Source organism: Nyctereutes procyonoides, unplaced genomic scaffold (assembly GCF_905146905.1).
Source record: "Nyctereutes procyonoides isolate TBG_1078 unplaced genomic scaffold, NYPRO_anot_genome, whole genome shotgun sequence".
Taxonomy (NCBI): Eukaryota; Metazoa; Chordata; class Mammalia; order Carnivora; family Canidae; genus Nyctereutes; species Nyctereutes procyonoides.
In genome coordinates this window covers 54,480,204-54,498,868 of record NW_026575043.1, presented here as the reverse complement: position 1 = coordinate 54,498,868, position 18,665 = coordinate 54,480,204, and the positions used below count along the sequence as shown (strand labels likewise).

The following is an 18,665-nucleotide window of genomic DNA, read 5'->3' as shown; positions in this document are numbered from 1 at the left end:
GAAGACAACTATAGGCTAAGTCTTAATTCCTAGCAAATCACTGAATATAGTCTTGGCAATCCCCAAATCACAGTGCAGCTGACCTTTGAACACACTGATGTGAACTGCACGGGTCCACTTATGCACAGATTTTTTTTTTAATAAATACAGTATTGTACTATAAATGTATTTTCTCTTCCTTATAATTTTTTTTAGAGATTTTATTTATTTATTCATGAGAGACACACAGAGAGAGGCAGAGACACAGGCAGAGGGAGAAGCAGGATCCATGCAGGGAGCCCGATGTGGGACTTGATCCCGGAACTTCAGGATCACACCCTGAGCCAAAGGCAGATGCTCAACAGCTGAGCCACCCAGGAATCTCTCTTCCTTATAATTTTCTTAATAATATTTTCTTTCTCTAGCTTACTTTAAAGTAAGTATACATTTATCCTGTATAGGATATAATATACTGGTATATAAAGTACGTGCTGACCAACTGATCATGTTGTAGGCAACACTTCCAGTCAACCGAATGATTTAACTCCCCAGTTAAGTCTCTGGGGAGTTAAAAGTTACACATGGATTTTTAACTGTGCAAGGGGGTTAGCAACCCAATCCTACATGTTCAAGGGTCAACTGTATATTCAGAATTACCTCATATACACAGGTCTGTGTGCCTATGCACTTACTTCCTTTGATTGTACTTTCCTAAAAGTGAATCTACTGAATTAACTGGGATAAGGAATTTTCAATCTTAATACAGATTACTAAAATTCCCCCACAGGAAGATTATATAAAGTTATATCTCCATGTCAATGCACAACAACCTTTCCCCCCACAATCTCACTGACCACAAGTATTAATCTTTTTTATCTTTATATAATAATTTAAAAAAAATATCACTATAAGGTACATTTCTTTGAATTTCTTAAGTCCAACTTGGTGTTTTGTTATCTTCTTATTATTGAATTAAGAGTTCTCCCTGTATGTGAAAGATATTTATATGAAGAAAATTACCAATTTACCTTTAGAACTTGTTAACAAATTTACTTCTATATAAAAGGCTAATATTTACAGAGACCAAATCCTCTGTTTACAGGTTTGACATAATGCTAAGAAAGGTTTGCCCTAACCATTTTAAAATATTTTTTTAGGGGTGTCTGGATGGCACAGTCAGTTAAGCGTCGGACTCTTGATTTCAGCTCAGGTTGTGATCTCAAGGTTGTAAAATCAAGCCCCAAACCGGGCTTTGTGCTGAGTGTGGAGCCTACTTAGGTTTCACGCTCTTCCTCTCCTATTACCCCCTCCTACCGTCCCCCTAACCATGTTCTCTCTTGTTAAATAAATAAATTTTTAATTTTCTTATAGAATTTCTAAGGAGTTTTAGCATGTAACCTTTAATCCAACTAGAATCTCTTTTCATGTATGCTATGAGGGGAAATCTAATTTTTAGATTAGCCAGCAATCCAACATATGAGTGAGATTCATTTTCTTCCTTTGGCTTACCTATACCTTCTTATCCCTACAACAACCATGTTACTGTATTTGTGCAAAAAAGAGATTTCTTGGTGGGGTAACTCTTAGATGCATCCTAATTCTTCAAAAATAAATGTTTAGGGTTTAATTCCAGTAACCTGTCTTTTGGATCCCAGCTGAAGAAAACATTTAAGTCTCTGTTGTCTCGCAAGGCTTCCCATGGAATGTCATCTTCTTCTGGCCGAAGATTCATTGACTTTATACTTTCTGCTAAACTGGTTGATCTATGATATAGAAAATTTGTTTATGTGTTATTTCAATAGTAAAACAGCCATGGAAACATATTAGTGACAACTTTGTTTAACTAGAAAGAAAAGAGGAAGAAGGATTAACTATTATGAAGTAAAGGTGCACAAAAAAGGACACAGAACCAAGGCTGTATCATATTAGCCTGCTACAGAGCAAGAGAAAGTGCCTGAAAGCCCAACTAAAATAAAGTGGATCAACATTAATTCATGAAATCCCATGTTTATAGGGGAAGGGAAACCCTTTAAACACCACAGACCTTGGGGTGATAACCACGGTCTGGGTGGCGGCTTGTGTACAGAACTCATGGTGCTTGCAGCAGCCAATCATTCCCCACAATATGCCCTGGGTTATTTCCCCTTTCTTTTCTGTTCCCACCAACTTCTCCCCCCAGCCATTTTTCCTTAGCTTCGGCCTGCTAATATCACCCATGAGCCCATTAATGGCTCTCAGGATCTGATCTAATCCCTTAGCTCTTTATAGGTCTTGTGCAATACTTACATATTTGCTTCAAGTAGAAGGTCTAACAACATCCGTTCAGTACGGACTTGCGCAAAATGAAGAGAATTATTCAGCCTGTTCCTAAAAGCGATAAATTCTGGGATCTTCTCAAATGCACCATATTTGTAAGCTTGAATAATATATTCTGAGGTCTGGGAAGGAAAGACATCACCTCCGTATAAATATTTCACAGATCAGGCAATGAAGGCAAACTTTGCCAGGCAAAACAAAATACTCAAAACTAAAATTAAGATGTGAATTCTAATCTTTAAAGGTCATCAAGTAGTATTATCAGCCTTTAAAAACATTATTTTTCTTCTTTGTTATACCAGAATTATGTGTTCTTTACCAATACTACTACTAGGACTAGTACTACTACTACTATTACTATTACTACCACCCAGCTGCTCCTACCACCACAGAGACTTTCTCTTAGCAGTTATGTCTTTCAATTCAGTAGGACTGGAGGTTTTGTTATACCACATCAGTCAAAAATTTGGTTAGTGCCATTGTGGAAGGGATATTACTCCATGTTTTTCTGCATCTAAGATAAACTGTTTTATACAAACGTTCCAAAAACACCAGAATAATATAACCACCCCACCACCAACCCAAATAAAAGTCACCCTCCTTCAGAGAAAAGATAGGCTGCTCCTTGGTTTTGTTTATTTCTGAGTACTATGTATCACAAACATAGGGCATATATGCATTACATCGGGATAGAAGGCAACAAACAAAAGACCCTTAAGAATTCATCAGAATCCATCCTGAGGACAGAAAGACTGCAAGAACCAGGTTTCTTGTCCATCCAAACTACGTAAGACCTATGCCAGAAAATTCCATGAACAAGTGAAGGGAACACTCATCACATGCGCTTTAATTTTAGATTAATACATATGTACAGATGAAATGTTGTGAACAGAGGCAAGAAAAAGAATTCTCAACAGAAATTCTGGCACAATAGAAGAAAATCTCGGGGAAGAACATTTCATGGGTGTGGGCCTATGCCATCAGGATCAGAAGTCAGGAGGGTATCCTTTTGGGCCAAGGAAAATGTTAAGCTCAAAGTGGATGTTTGCCCCAAAGATCCTTTCTAGGAAAGCCAGTCTTTTTACATAGCCTCAGTCAGCACTGCCCCCATCTCCATTATGACTGAATAATTTGCCCAGTAGGAAAATAGGCCAATAGTCAACAACATACCCTCTGATACACAGCCTCGCAGGGTTCATTTCAGGCCGCGGGATTGCGCCACGGGCGCTAATTCAACTGCATTCGATGCGGCTTTTAAACCCCATGGGACACCTCGGCGAGCTGTTTGCCTGCAGTATCTGGAGAAATTAAAGACGGACGGACACAAGAAAATTAAAAAGATTACTTGTGATCCTGCAGGTTTAAAGAAGGACTATCCAAAAAAGCTCAAGTGCACCTTCTAGTCTGATTAAAGGACAGTGTATGCCCCATCAAGAAGAGGCCAGGATACTCTAAACACAACTGCCTATCCAATGGCCTCTTGACTTACAAAAAGCTTAATATCAGCCCTTGCAACAGAAACTTACAGCTTGAAAAAAAATCAGCTGCTTAGGAACATAATGCTCCAGCAATTAATCAGGATTAAAATAGTACTTCTGGGGATTCCAGTCAAATTTATTAATGACAGTTCCAAAATAATGCTGATTAAAGGAAAGAATCCAGCTTTACAAAATACAGAGGCAGTTTTAATTTCTGAGTGGTCCATGGAACACCACTTTTGAAAAAAAGGCAATGGCTTAAAAAAAAAAAAAAGAAAAACAAGGGGCAATAGAGAATGTAGTCCTTTAACAAACTGAGACAGTAACTGTAGCTCTCTGGCTTCTGTTTTTAAGATAGTCCTCCTTTAATGCTGCAGCAAAGTACCACTGCAGAGCTAGAAAAAGGGCCTGGGCATCTTGTATTAAGACCGAGCACAAGAGAGGTCTACGGTTTGAAGAGACAACCCCTATTGGAACCGCAGGCAAAATTGGAAGCCATAGGCACTTTAAAAACTTTTGAACATCAGAGAATGTTGTCCGTACCTATTTCTACTCATATATGCACCAATGAGGCTAGTTATATCCCATATGGATTCCTGAAATGAACCCTGGTCACTGTAAAAATGAGCAAAATAGATAGACATCAAACCCTGAGTGATAGTCTTCACAAATACCTAAAACAGACTTTTAAATGGAAAACTATTTTTAAAGTACAAACACAAAGGTAACTTTTGGAGATAAAATCTGGCTCAGTCTCATATTGCAAAAATCTATTTCAGAGTAAGATGACAGCAATAAATGATGATCTTTCCAGAAAGCAAATCCCTGTGTTGATCTTCCAAATATAACTTTCAATCCCATAGCACAAAGCCTTACAAAGCAGAACACTGGATTTTCCAGTTAAGGAGTAAAAGTGTTCTTTCAAAGAGCAGGTTGGGAATTGAAATTCATCAGTCACTCAAGAAAAAACCATCTGGGGAATCTCATAAACTCCAAGAATAACAGATATAGAACATAGAGCTTTAGCTTTCCAGAGAATTATCTAATACTATTAGATGGTTTAAGACACACAAGGCAACACTAAAATCGTGTTCTTAATCTCAAATTCCTACAGGAAACAGTCCACACCACAGTCTCCAGTTCCCTATTCTGGGACTCAGGCTAGGCATTAAAGGTTAAGGTGCATTTACCTTATTGTGTTGGTTTTGCTTTTGCCTCTAGGACCCCTCAAAGATTATCTACTTTAGTAGGATTAAATAAGCTCTTTCTTCTTAGTAGTAATAAAAATAAATTTCAAGCAGACAGTCCTATTCCCAGATCAATAAAATGCTCAGGTTCAGCATCACATATATTCAGATCAATTAGTCACTCCTGCCACACACCATCCGCAAAACCTCAAAGATTAAAAAGCCACTGAGAACAACATACTCTCAAATCTTTCCTGAGGCTCTCCTTTCTCTATAACAATAACTTGAGTTGTTTTGTTTTGGGGTGGGTGTGTTTCATTTTTAAAACAACTCCACAAAATTTGTGGAAAAAAAAAATAAAAGCTTAATTTTCAACAGTATATGAAATGTGCCTTACTGACCAAATCATGAACAATATGGTGCTTCTAGAATGCTGGATGATTAAAAACTGGAGTAAGCCAGGCACCAGGCTTGGATTAATCCCTTATTTGCCCCCAATTTTCACCTAAGAGCCATTTGAGAAACAAAACTTTGAAAAGGAGTTATCAATAAATCAAATGTTTCTTTAACCTCTTTCTTAGAGATACAGAAATGACAGCCAGAATAAGGAGATTTGAGAAACACTTTTGATTTTTTTTCTTGACTTAGTAAAACTTCAGAACTAAGAAGGGCAAGCACAGATACGTGAACACACAGTGAAAACACACAGATTTATAATTCAACTGCCTACTTGTGCTAGGCTCTTTTAGAAACCCAAGGTCCTAAGGATCTCTTAAGTCAGGCCAGCACCTTCAAATGCTGATGCCAACTTCCCTCCTTCATTGATCAGGAGCTATGGCACAAAATGAGGTCTGAACAGAGATCCCAATCACTGTGGAGGAAGGGGAGGAGAATAGGGCTTAATAACTAACTTATGCACAGCTCACCATCCCTTGCTATACTAACCCTCCAGACCTTGCCCTAAGGCTTGTGGGGACAGAGTTACTGGAAGCTGAGAACAATAAACCTATATTCCACTGTTCAGAAATGCTTCTGTTCTGCCTTCTATTTAATACAAGACTAAAAAAAAAAAAAAAAATACAAGACTAAAGAATTCAATAAGAGAGAGATTAGCCACCACTGTTACAGTTACAAAAGAACCATCCCCAAAAACCAGCTTCCCTGCCAAGGTCCTTAGTTGCAGTTAGACCATGAAAACAAAAAGCTATGGGCAGATATCTGGTATGGCCGAATTCAGGCAATGAGTTTTAGAAGCACATGAGAACAAAGTAGGCAATGACCATCCTAGAGACTTGCCTTCTTTTCACCTCTGTTCTGGGTGGTTTTGCACAGCTGGCTGACTGACTAGAGACTACATAAAATTTCTGCTTAACTGACAAGTGGAGATGATCAAGTCTGCTTGCAGTGAAAAATATGGTGCAAATCCCATCCTTTCATTATGGCACATAGCTCTACCTTATTTATTGCTACTTTAAAAAACATACTATTGACCCAAGTTTCTTGATATGTCCTTCAATTGGTCAATTTTATGATTCTAAGAAAATACGAGTGTACTGATTGTTAGTGAAGAGCACAGCAGTTATAAACTACATAATTAAATAAAGGTAACAGAGAGCAGCTGCTTTTGCAGAATCTTCTATGGCATCCCAGGCTCTAAACACATATGATGGGGATCCCCGGGTGGCACAGCGGTTTGGCGCCTGCCTTTGGCCCAGGGCACGATCCTGGAGATCCAGGATCGAATCCCACGTCGGGCTCCCAGTGCATGGAGCCTGCTTCTCCCTCTGCCTATGTCTCTGCCTCTCTCTCTCTCTGTGTGACTATCATAAATAAATAAAAATTTAAAAAAAAATAAATAAACACATATGATGGGTTACCTCTTAGACCCTTAGAAAAAGTCTCTTAGAAATTAAAAGATGGATCTAAGAGGAATACCACTTCCTATTCTGTTAATACTGTTTTAACTGTAGCTTTGCATGGATTCTATTAAACACATCCATCCTAGCAACCACAAATAACTCTTTACCTAACAGACATGGCCAGTAAGCTATGGCCTACAGGCACTTGTAAGTATGCATGGTACACCTCAACATGTGCACTTGGCACACGAGGGAATATGTTCTCTGAAATGTGTGCATTAAGCAGGTAAGAACATAATTTTTAAAAAATATTTTTCACTTACATCTTTCTGGTTGGAGTGGAAAAACCTGAGTGCGAAGTTACAGGATTGGGATGCAGCAGCATACTGACCTAAGGATTCGGCGTATCGAGTCAAAAGATAGCTAGGTCAGAAGGAAAGAAAAAAAAAATGTTATACTTACCCACCTCCAGTATCAAATACTACACTTCAAATTATTATAACAGAGAAATAAGCACACGGGAAAGTTAAAACATCTTGCCACATAAGTGATCTCATTCACAAAATCAAATTTTTTTAAAGAGTGAAGTTAATTCAGTTTTGTGGGAGACCTAAAACTCTATGTCATGCTTTCTTATACTCAGATGATTAATGGAACAGAAAGAAATAAAGACAATACCCTTGATTTATAATAAAGAATAGTCAAAAAACAAATTCAAAGGACCTCTAAGGTCAAACAAAGTACCTGTGTCAATCTCAACTGCAAATAAAAACTTCAAGACAATGTGTGCTAAGAAAGTTTTCAAAGTATAAAGCTGTTTGCTATCCCTGGGGATAACTTTCTTACCTTTCCTAAATTGTGCAAATATAAAAATTACCATTTAGTAAAGAAGATATAAAAATCTTTCAGCTTTGCAGCGGGTCATCATGGAGGATTACTTAGTCTAAAAAGCTTAATAAGGCAATCCCTGGGTGGCTTAGCGGTTTCGAGCCTTCGGCCTAGGGCTTGATCCTGGAGTCCCGGGATCGAATCCCACATCAGGCTCCCTGCATGGAGCCTGCTTCTCCCTCTGCCTGTGTCTCTATCTCTCATGAATGAATAAATAAATAAAATCTCTAAAAAAATAAAAATAAATAAAAATAAATAAAAAGCTTAAGGACAGAAACAATACTACTGCTAAAACTGCAAAGTCTGAGCTCCATGTATAAGGATCCCCTGGGATAGCTGGCTGCTCAGTATTCAGAGTATATACTACCAACCCAATGGTATCATGCTGGATATGCTTAGCATCAAGGCTGGAGTACAGATCCACCACTGGTTCAAATGCCCCCAGTACACAGTAGATTCGAACAAGCAGCAATTTGAATTGAGCATTGGAAGGGCTGTGGGTTAATCCCTCTTCCAGCAAAGTCAAGGCCTGCCATACAGCAGTCTCGTCACCTAGAAACAAAATGTAATAGCATTATCCATAGTACTTGACAGTAAATGGAGGTTTCTCACAAACAAAAGACAAAAACTTACTCCCCTAACTATCTGAAGAACGAGTCTAGGTGTCAAAGAACAGATTTTAGATACACACCTATAAACAAACTAGGGAATTTCCCAGAACAGTTTCTCAATAGTTACCTCAGTTCTTAAACATGCATCTGCAAGAGTGATGCAAACTTTAAGCTGTAAGGTCTTATGAAGTTATGGAATCTCAGAGAACCTAGATTCTGAGAAGAGATGGACTTTGAAGGAGAATTTGAGTCCACCAACCTTCCCAGTACAAGATTTTCTCTACCAAACCCCAGCTAGATACACTCTCTAGACAACATTTTTCTTCCATATGTAACTCTACTATTTAGATGTCAAATGGTATTTGAAAAAGGGTGTTCATTAATAATCAGATAAATTAATCTGACACACTTTTTTTGGCCTACCAAAATTCAAAAGGTTACATGCATCAATAACCTTAAAGATTAAGTAACTTCTCTTTTATGAACCTAAGAAAATATGAAATGGAGATAATGATTTACATATAAAAATATTCACTGTACTAATAATGGGAAATTAAGTAAATTATAGTAAAACCCACATTAGGCAGCCATTTGACATTACTGAGTTTTAGTGATAAGGGAAAATACTTATTCAGTAATAGTTCAGTAAAAGAGAATTTAGTGTGAAAAGGTAATCTTCAGCATATACGACATGCACAGATAAAGAGAGAAGGAAATATGCCAAAATGTTAGAATGCCTAAGAAGCTGGAAAAGATTAAAATAAACTGCCAAAGTTTTTATAAGCTATTTTTACAGTCAGAAAAAACTTTAACACTTATTTTGTGTTCTGCTCTTTCTTTGAAGTGTTTTCCAATGTTGCTAGTCTTCACAATCTAATTTTATTGAATTCAACACTTAACTGACTTAAACTCTGGAGCAACACTAGACATAAGACCAGAGGATAAGAGTCACAGGTGGTTCCTAGCCACAAGAAGCTCAGAAGTGAATGGAGGAAACATCTGGAAATTACACAGAATAAATAATTTTAAGAAGTCCTAGTTCCGGGCAGCCCTAATGGCTCAGCGGTTTAGTGCCGCCTTCAGCTCAGGGCATGATCCTGGAATCCCAGGATCGAGTCCTGCATTGGGCTCCCTGCATGGAGCCTGCTTCTCCCTCTGCCTGTGTCTGTCTCTGTCTCTCTCTCTCTGTGTCTCTCATGAATAAAAAAATAAAATCTTAAAAAAAAAAAAAAAAAAGAAGAAGTCCCTTGGAGTGCCTGCGTGGCTCAGTTAGGTAACCCACTCAGTTTCAGCTCAAGTGGTACTCTCAGGGTCACAAGATCAAGCTCCCCAACACATTCTACACTCAGTGAGGCATCTGCTTGAGGGTTCTCTCCCCCTAACTCGTGTGCACATTTGCTCTAAGTAAATAAATAAATCTTAAACAAAAAAAGAAGAAGAATAGAGTGCCTGGGTGGCTCAGTAGGTTCAGCATCTGCCTTCAGCTCAGGTCATGATCTCAGAGTCCTGGGATCGAGCCCTGCATCAGGCTCCCAGCTCAGTGGGGAGTCTGCATCTCCCTCTGCCCCTCTCCCCACTCATGCTCGCTATCTCTCTCTCACAAATAAATAAAAATCTTAAAAAAAAAAGAAGTCCTGCTATTCAAAGATAACTAGTTTTTTTTTAAAAGATCTCCACGAAGGAGAGATCTTTTTAAAAAAGATGCCTGGGTGGCTCAGCTGTTGAGCATCTGCCTTTGGTTCAGGGTGTGATCCTAGGGTCCTGGGATTGAGTCCTGCATCAGGCTCCCCACAAGAAACCTGCTTCTCCCTCTCGGCTTGTGGCTCTGTCTCTCTGTGTCACTCATGAGTAAATGAATAAAAATAAATAAAATTAAAGAGATCTCCTTAAAATGGAAACAAAATTTCAAAGAAAAAAAAAGGTATAATTCACACTTCTCAACCATTAAACCAACTCTTATAGACATTTATTATTTTATTTTGCAAAATTTAGGCTGTAACTATACAACTCTATGCAAATTCTTCACCAAATCAAAAAAGCATCAAGCAAAAAAAAAAAAAAAAGGCATGAAGGATCGATTAGGCTTTTGGGAAAAAATTTTCTAACTAAATGTTGTAATATAACTAATAATAAATGAGGTGAGTTCTGGGAATATATTAATATATAGTATGGACTACAGTTTATGATACTATACCATTACTCAAAAGCTGCTAAGAAAATAGATCTTAACGTTTTTCATCACAAGGAAAAAATCTAGCTATGGGGTGATAGATATTAACTAAACTTATAATGACAGTCATTTCATAATATACATACATCAAATCATTATGTTATACATCTTAAGCTAATACAATGTAATATGCTGATCACATTTCAATAAAACTAGAGGTAAAAATGACATCCTTAACTCTTCATCTTACTTTTGCAGAATCATAAACAAATGGCTTTATGCAAAATGTCTCAGAGCATCATCTTCTTAAAATGCTCTTCTTAATCTTTCACATTAAAATCAGACTTTTCCAACATCCTTAACAAATTTCTATAGATTTCTAATATCTATTAGATCCACCTTGGACAATGATTATGCCTCTGATTGAAGCACTTCAACTTCAATTTCACTGGCTGCAAGAAATCTTGCATCTCTATAATACTGGCAATTTTCCAATGTATTTGCACTGTATGATTATGGAAAATTAGCTTCTTTCTCTCTGCCCTATCTTTCCTTCATCTATAAAAAAACTGCAATAATCCTAACTCTATTATTATGAGGTTTAAATTAGCTAATTCAGGTAAAGCACTTTCAAAGTACCTGATGATAAACAAATGTTAGCTAATACTATATGGGCAGACATATTGTTCAAAAAAAAAAACAAGAGATCAGCAAAGCCATATAGTCACTTATGAGCAAGAATGGATGCTAGGATAAATGGGGAAGAATATCTGAGTAGGGACCAAATTACTAAAAGGTCAGTTTTTTTTTTTTGATGGTTTTTTTATAGACCTGTGCAAACTCACAATTCTGGGCCTCAGATGACAAAGACTCTGATAATAGGGTTTCACCTCCATCTCCAGGACAATATAGTGTAACAAGTACTAGCATAGGGGTACTCACAAAGGGGCATAAAATCTGCAATGGGGGGAGGGGATGAAATCAAGACAGGCTTGTCAGAGGCACCATTTGAGTAAAAGTTAGATGAAGGAAGGAAGAAAGTTATTTCAAAGAAAGGCACCACCATGTTCACTAATACTAGCAAACAAACAAAAAACCCCAGTAGATTTAGGATTTAAGTACCTAAGAATCTGGAGATAAAGGCAGAGGCTAGATTATAAAAAGATTATAAAAGGCTAGATTGTAAACACTATCCTAAAAAGGTTAACCTTTATCCTCAGAAAAACAGGGCACCTCTAAAGGATTTTAAGCATGAGGGTGATGGTATCAAAATCAAGTGCTCCATGAAATGATCAGGAATTGTGTCCATCACGCACAGTACAGTCTCCCCAGCCTTTTGTGTCTTGTGCAATTTATTCTTGTGAATACTATGCAGTAAGTGTCTAAATGCTAAATGCTAAAAGAAAATGCCAGGAGTGAGACCTAAAGAAAAGGTAATTTACAATACCATTTGCTGAATCATCCTTTTCTTGCTTAATGATACATGATGCTTCCTTCAGCATGTATTGTGTTTTTGTCCTAAACAGGTCAATTAAAATTATATTCCAAAAAGAATGCATTCTCCTAAACATTTTTTCAAGTGAATAATAAAGGCTATTCCATTTCATGGGCCTATACATCTATCTCTGAGTCAGGTTCTCTGTATTTAATTATTGTAACTTTGTAATAGGTAGTTCAGTCATTATTCACTATTTAAAAATGTTTAAAAACAGAACAGAAAATGAGAAATAACAAGTTTGACAAGGATGTGGAGATAAAGAATTCCTCATGCCCTGTTGGTGGGAACGTAAATTGGTGCAGCCATTGTGAAAAACAGTATGGAAGTTCCTCAAAAAATTAAAAATAGAAATATCTTCCAATTCAACAATTCCACTACTAGGATTTATCAAAGAAAATGAAAATACTAACTCAGAAAGAATTACACACCTCTATATTTATTGCAGCATTTACAATAGCCAGGATATGGAAGCAAACCAAGTGTCCATCAATAGATGAATGGATAAAGATGTGGTATCTATACGTGTGTACACACACACACACACACATACCCCAAGGAATATTATTTGGCCATTAAAAAAAGAATATTTTGCTATTTGCAACAACATGGATGGACCTAGAGGGTATTATGCTAAGTGAAATAAGTTAGAGAAAGACAAATACCATATGATCTCGCTTATATGTGTAATCTAAAACATAAAAAACAAGCAAAAAAAGCAGACACGGATTAACAAATACAGAGAATGGGCAGTTGTCAGGAGACGAGAGGCAGGTGTAAAAAGAGGAGTGAAAGGTACAATGAATAAATCACAGGCATAGCATAGGAAATATAATCAACAGTACTATAACAGTGTTGTATGGTGCCAGATGATGGCTTCATTTATTGTGAACATAGCACCATGTACAGAATTGTCTAAATCACTATGTTGTACACTTAAAATTAATGTAACGTGTCTCAACTATACTTCAATTTAACAAAATCTAAAAAATAAAAACAGATGTGCACTGATTTAAAATCATCCTGATTACCGAGACGGGGCTATCTGGAGATGGGTTCTTCTAAAAGCAACCTGGAAAAGGACAAGGAGGAAAACCTAAAAGCATAAATCAAATTCTTGGATTATATAATTAATCTCAGGATTTATAATCAGTAAAAGCAAAATGTAAAGTTAAACTGAAATCACTCTTCCTTACCTGTTTCTCTCCATATATCAATAAGCACATGGACAGCAAGAAGACAGTAATAGTCTGAAAACTGCAATTCGGTTTTCAAACAGGACTTCCCTGTAGGGAAAAAAATCCCATATTTGTATTTTAACATTTATTCAACATCACAACCCCAAAGGAATTTTTTAAAGTAGAAAAGTGACAGGAGGGAGAAGATAAAAAAAGGAAATGAAAAGTAATAAGAGTCGTGTAAATACCAGAAGATAAATATAAGCCGTGAATCAAAGGATTCAAAAGAAGGTAAGGCCACACTCAGCTGGAACAGAAGAAAGAGTTCCAGAGCAAAGGTGATATCCTCAATGGCACCAAAGGGAAAGCAGTAAGATTTGGAAGGAGGTTCAGGTAAAGAGAACAGAAGCCAAGGGCCATGTACTACTAAAGTAATAAATAGTAGGCTCATTACTTCGTCTAATGATTTAGGATACATTAGAGATGTCATCTTGTCAGATAATTTACACTTTATCACATGTATCTACAATTTAAAGATCATCTACTTCTCAAACATTTACCTCATAATTTACAACATTCATTTTGTTCAATTTCAGTCTATATATTAAAAATACTAAGGCCAACCAGCAGAAAATGTCACAATTATAAACTCCATGTAATTCATATGAGCCTCAGATTGAGTTAGCTCAATCAAGAAGAATATGGACAATTTTAATTATTTAAAATTCCAAACTTGGGGATCCCTGCGTGGCTCAGTGGTTTAGCGCCTGCCTTCAGCCCAGGGCGTGATCCTGGGGTCCCAGGATCGAGTCCCACGTTGGGCCCCTGCATGGAGCCTGCTTCTCCCTCTGCCTGTGTCTCAGCCTGCCTCTCTCTCTCTCTCTCTCATGAATAAATAAATTTTAAAAATCTTAAAAAATAAAATAAAATTCCAAACTTAAAAAAGGCTTTACATTCCAAACAGTCTTCCCACCTGATAAATATTCTCCTTGCCAAAAAAAAAGGACTAAAACTTAGCAAATCTGGAAACTACTACACATTTTAAAAGGTTGCTCACCAAATTCTAGTCCATGCTGGTACCTTAACATCAATTCTCTGACCACATTCAGTTTCTGGTTTTTATCCATAGTATGGTACAAGCCAAGTAACCTCGTCAGCTGCACCACACACAAATGCTGCTGTAGAGCTCTGATGTCAGCAGGCAGTGCCAGCTTATCCTCTGTTGGTGTTGACAAAGGAACAACTCCAAGTAACTGATTAATAAACTGCAAAGTAAAAAAAAAAAGCACAGATCTCAAAACAGAACTTATCTTTGGCAGAACATAATTAACAAATGTTGAAACGGTCTAGAAAAAGACATTTTCTATCAAAATTACTAAAAAAAATTTCTAACAACAAACAATGCTGGTAAAAGGCCAATGAAAATGGCATGCTAATTCATTGCTGTCCACAAGTAATCTGTCAATACCAGGTACTACACTAACTAAAAAATTAAAAGAATTGTAAAAATGCTTCATAAATTATATCACATCAACATAATATATAATATGGCAATGATAAGTTTAATCAGGAAGACTATAAAAAGACCAATTACCAAAAACAAGTCTACAATTGTAACTGCTATACAAGTAAATTCTTAAAGAAAGTATTACAGAGAGGAATAGTTATGTCAGTGGCCTTAAATGGTTTTTTTTTTTTTAAGATTTTATTTATTCATTCATAGAGACACAGCGAGAGAGAGAGAGAGAGAGAGAGAGCGCGCGCGCGAGAGAGAGAGAGAGAGAGGCAGAGACACAGACAGAGGGAGAAGCAGGCTCCATGCAGGGAGCCCAATGTGGGACTCAATCCCAGGTCTCCAGGATCATGATCCAAGCCAAAGGCAGATGCTTTAACCACTGAGCCACACAGGCATCCCTAAATTGCTTTTTAATTAAAGCTTTATTTTGAAATGATTATAGATTCACATGCAGTTGTAAGAAACAATACAGGGGCAGCCCGGGTGGCTCAGCAGTTTGGTGCTGCCTTTAGCCCAGGGAGTGATCCTGGAGACCCGGGATGGGGTTCCACATCGGGCTCTCTGCATAGAGCCTGCTTCTCCCTCTGCCTGTGTCTCTGCCTCTCTCTCTCTTTCTCTCTCCCTCTCTCTCTGTCTCATGAATAAATAAAATCTTTGAGAAAAAAAAATACAGAAAGATCCCATGTCCCCTTCTCATCCAGTTTCTCCCAATGGTAACATCTTACATTAAAATGTTTTTAATTCTTTAAATTCATAAGAATTTTTTAAAATGTATCATTCCCATTATATATCAAATATAGGCTTGGGGCGCCTGGGTGGCTCAATCTTGGTTAAACATCTACCTTCGGGGGGTGGGCAGGGAGGAAGTCTACCTTCAGCTCAGGTCTTGATTTCAGTGTTCTGAGATTGAGCCCCACATCAGGCTCCTTGTTCAGCGAGGGATCAGGTCCCATGTCGGGCTCCCTGCATAGAGCCTGCTTCTCCCTCTGCCTTTGTCTCTGCGTGCGTGTGTGTGTGTGTGTGTGTGTGTGAGTGTGTGATAAATAAATAAATAAAATCTTTTAAAAAAGATGACAACAAAGAATCAAACCACAAGGATCAAAAACATGTGAAAAGATAACAACAGGTAAAAAGCATTAACAAGATTTCAAAGATAAAAGGCAGAATGGCAGGTGTTAAGTACTAACCTACACACAGGGGAGAAATCTAACATGCACAAGGGGCAGCAAGTCTATTCCAACCACAAAACCTTGGACAAAGGCAAAAATTCAGGGCACCAGAAAGCTCCAGTCTTGGTAAGACTGAAACAGGAAAAGAGCTAGTTAAATTCCATCTAAGAAGTTCAACCCCTCCTCTAGTTCACAGACTGACTTCCTAAACCCAGAAGAAACCTACAGTTTTATTCCCAAGGAGAAGCCGAACCAGAGGTACTACAGACTCAGGAATAGGAGGCATAGCTAGAAATGGGGATACAGTGCTATTTTTAATTGTTTGAGGACCCTCCATACTGTCTTCCACAGTGGCTACACCAGCCTGCATTCCCAACCACAGAGTACAAGGGTTCCTTCTTCTCCACCTCCTTACCTACCATATGATCTAGTAATCATACTACTGGGTATTTACCCAATAAATATGAAAACACCAATTCAAAGGGATATATGCACCCCTTTGTTTACTGCAGCATTATTTACAATAGCCAAATTACGGAAGAAGTCCAAGTATCCATTAATAGATGAATGGACAAAGAAAATGTAGTGTATACACATAGGTACATGCACCTGAGTATTATTCAGCCATAAAAAAGAATGAGATCTTGCCATTTGCAACAACATGAAGGGAGCTAGAGAGTATATAATGGCAAGTGAAATAAGTCAGAGAAAAACAAATACCATATGTTTTTATTCATATGTGGAATTTAAGAAACATAACAAATTAAAGGGGGAAAAAGAGAGAGACAAACCAAGAAACGGATTCTTACCTGTGGAGAACAAATTGATGGTTACCAGAGGGGATGTGAGTGGGGATCAAGGAGTATACTTATTATGATGAGCCCTAAATATCGTATAGAACTGCTAAATCATTATACTGTGTATCTGAAATTAATTTAACACTGTATGTAAACTATACTGGAATTAAAATTAAATAAATAAATAAATAAATAAATAAATAGATAAAACCTCTATGTTGGTTTAAAAAAAAAAAAGAGGATAAAGTGAAACTCTGTTATTCAGTGATGGATGGGCACCCTAACCCTCTCCCCCTAATCCCAACCAAATCCCAGAATGCCACATGCCAAATGTTTGAGACCCCAACACAAAAGGTGGCAAACAGGCTCTATAAAAAGTATTCCTGAGGTGAGGGGTGAGGGGCAGGGGATGGAGGAGGTTTGGGGGAGAATGGAACAGATGATCACCTCATGTTTTAGACTACACTCAGAGAAGTTTATGGTTCTGTCAGATTGATTGGGATTAATCAAATAAAAAGTATGAATTCTGAGAAAGTTGTGCAAGAAAGGTAATCTCCACATACAAAGTGGCACAGCCTTTGGTCATAAAAATATAAATTCTGAATAAACACTGAACTAAACTGGAGGCAAGTACATAAGGAGAGAAGTAGGATGTTGTTGTAAACAAGATCATCTTTCCACAACAGGACTCCAACAGACTAAGATTTTAACTATAAAAATAAACAGCTACACAAATCTGTAATTTAGAAATATGGAGGTAAATCACAGAAGACACACATAGGAGTTGAAAGCGATCTACCTGTAGAGAGCCACAACAGGGGTTGAGGGGGTGGGGAGGTGGCAAACAGCTGCTACTATTTGTCAACAGAAACTTTGTAGTGCTATTTGGCTATTTCAACTTTATCCATAACATTTTTTGACACAAGTAAAAATTAAAAAGAAAACTCCACTCATGCAGTTTCACATCTATAACAATTTTGCTTCAATTTGTCTCCAATTATATGAATTTTAATAATTATGATCAGATAACCATATGCAACAAAGAAACTGCAGCACTGGTTTTCATGTTTTTGATTAAATGCCTATACAGCTTCTACTGCCAGCTGTTCCATTCTTGTAAGCTATTTTATATATTAGCGATTCTTATTATTAATGCTTTCTTCAGGGAATGCTAAAGAATCTTCCAGATAGGTTTTGTCATGAAACAATATATTCATTCTTATTAGTCTGTACAGTTTTACTGATATGCAAAAAGCTTCTTTAAAAACTGGAATCATTTGTTTAGTTTAAAACCCCAAGATAAAGGAAACAAAAACATCACTCTGGGTGAGCCACTTCAGGATAACTGGATTCAGTGGCCTACTCTTAGGAGCTAGTTAGTCCCAGTTTTAAATGATTGGGCTACTAATTCATTACGACTACAGTTCTCAGCTTGAACTTTACTGAACAGTTTGCAATCCTCATAAACACACTGCTGAGTGGCAGAATTTTTAGCTACTGAAGTCATCCTACATTTAAAAAGTTGTGGCAGCAAAATTACCCCCTCAATGAAAAATTTATGTGGGACTACAAAACTCATTGCAACAGCTTTAAATCTTTTGTTTCACAGAACAATGACTACCTGTCATTGTTAGTATTCCAGCATTTCTAGAGGGTTCCTCTCAGATTATTACTACATGAGATCACATGAGATGACCTAAGACTTTCAAACATACTAATATATCAGAGGTGCTTGTACTAGATTCACATTAGCAAACCCTTATGAATCTCAGCTGATAGTAATTTAAGTGTCCTTTTAATGCAGTCCCATTATTTGATGCTTCAACTTATAAGACGAAAAGCAATGTAAGACATGATCAATTGTTCCAAATCTTAGCACTTAGTACATAACATGTGCAACCAACACTAACTGAAGGAATCTCTTCCATGTGGTTCTAGATTCTGCTTAAATCTCTCTAGTAACATGAAACTCACACAATCTATTTTTAGAGAATCTGACTATGAGAAAGATCTTTTTTCACT

The 18,665-nt window shown here is 37.3% G+C and overlaps 1 protein-coding gene across 1 annotated transcript in view; it reads right to left on the bottom strand.

Annotated features, from left to right (window-relative positions):
- The window catches only part of NAA25 (N-alpha-acetyltransferase 25, NatB auxiliary subunit), a 77,325-nt gene that overhangs the window by 19,160 nt on the left and 39,500 nt on the right, over positions 1–18,665 (bottom strand). The window contains exons 12-17 of the mRNA XM_055321859.1: positions 14,219–14,426; positions 13,180–13,269; positions 8,079–8,259; positions 7,143–7,242; positions 2,266–2,417; positions 1,617–1,742 (exon numbers count right to left, since the gene is read on the bottom strand). Of these exons, the coding sequence (XP_055177834.1) occupies positions 1,617–1,742; positions 2,266–2,417; positions 7,143–7,242; positions 8,079–8,259; positions 13,180–13,269; positions 14,219–14,426 (857 nt within the window). The remainder of the gene's footprint in view (positions 1–1,616; positions 1,743–2,265; positions 2,418–7,142; positions 7,243–8,078; positions 8,260–13,179; positions 13,270–14,218; positions 14,427–18,665) is intronic.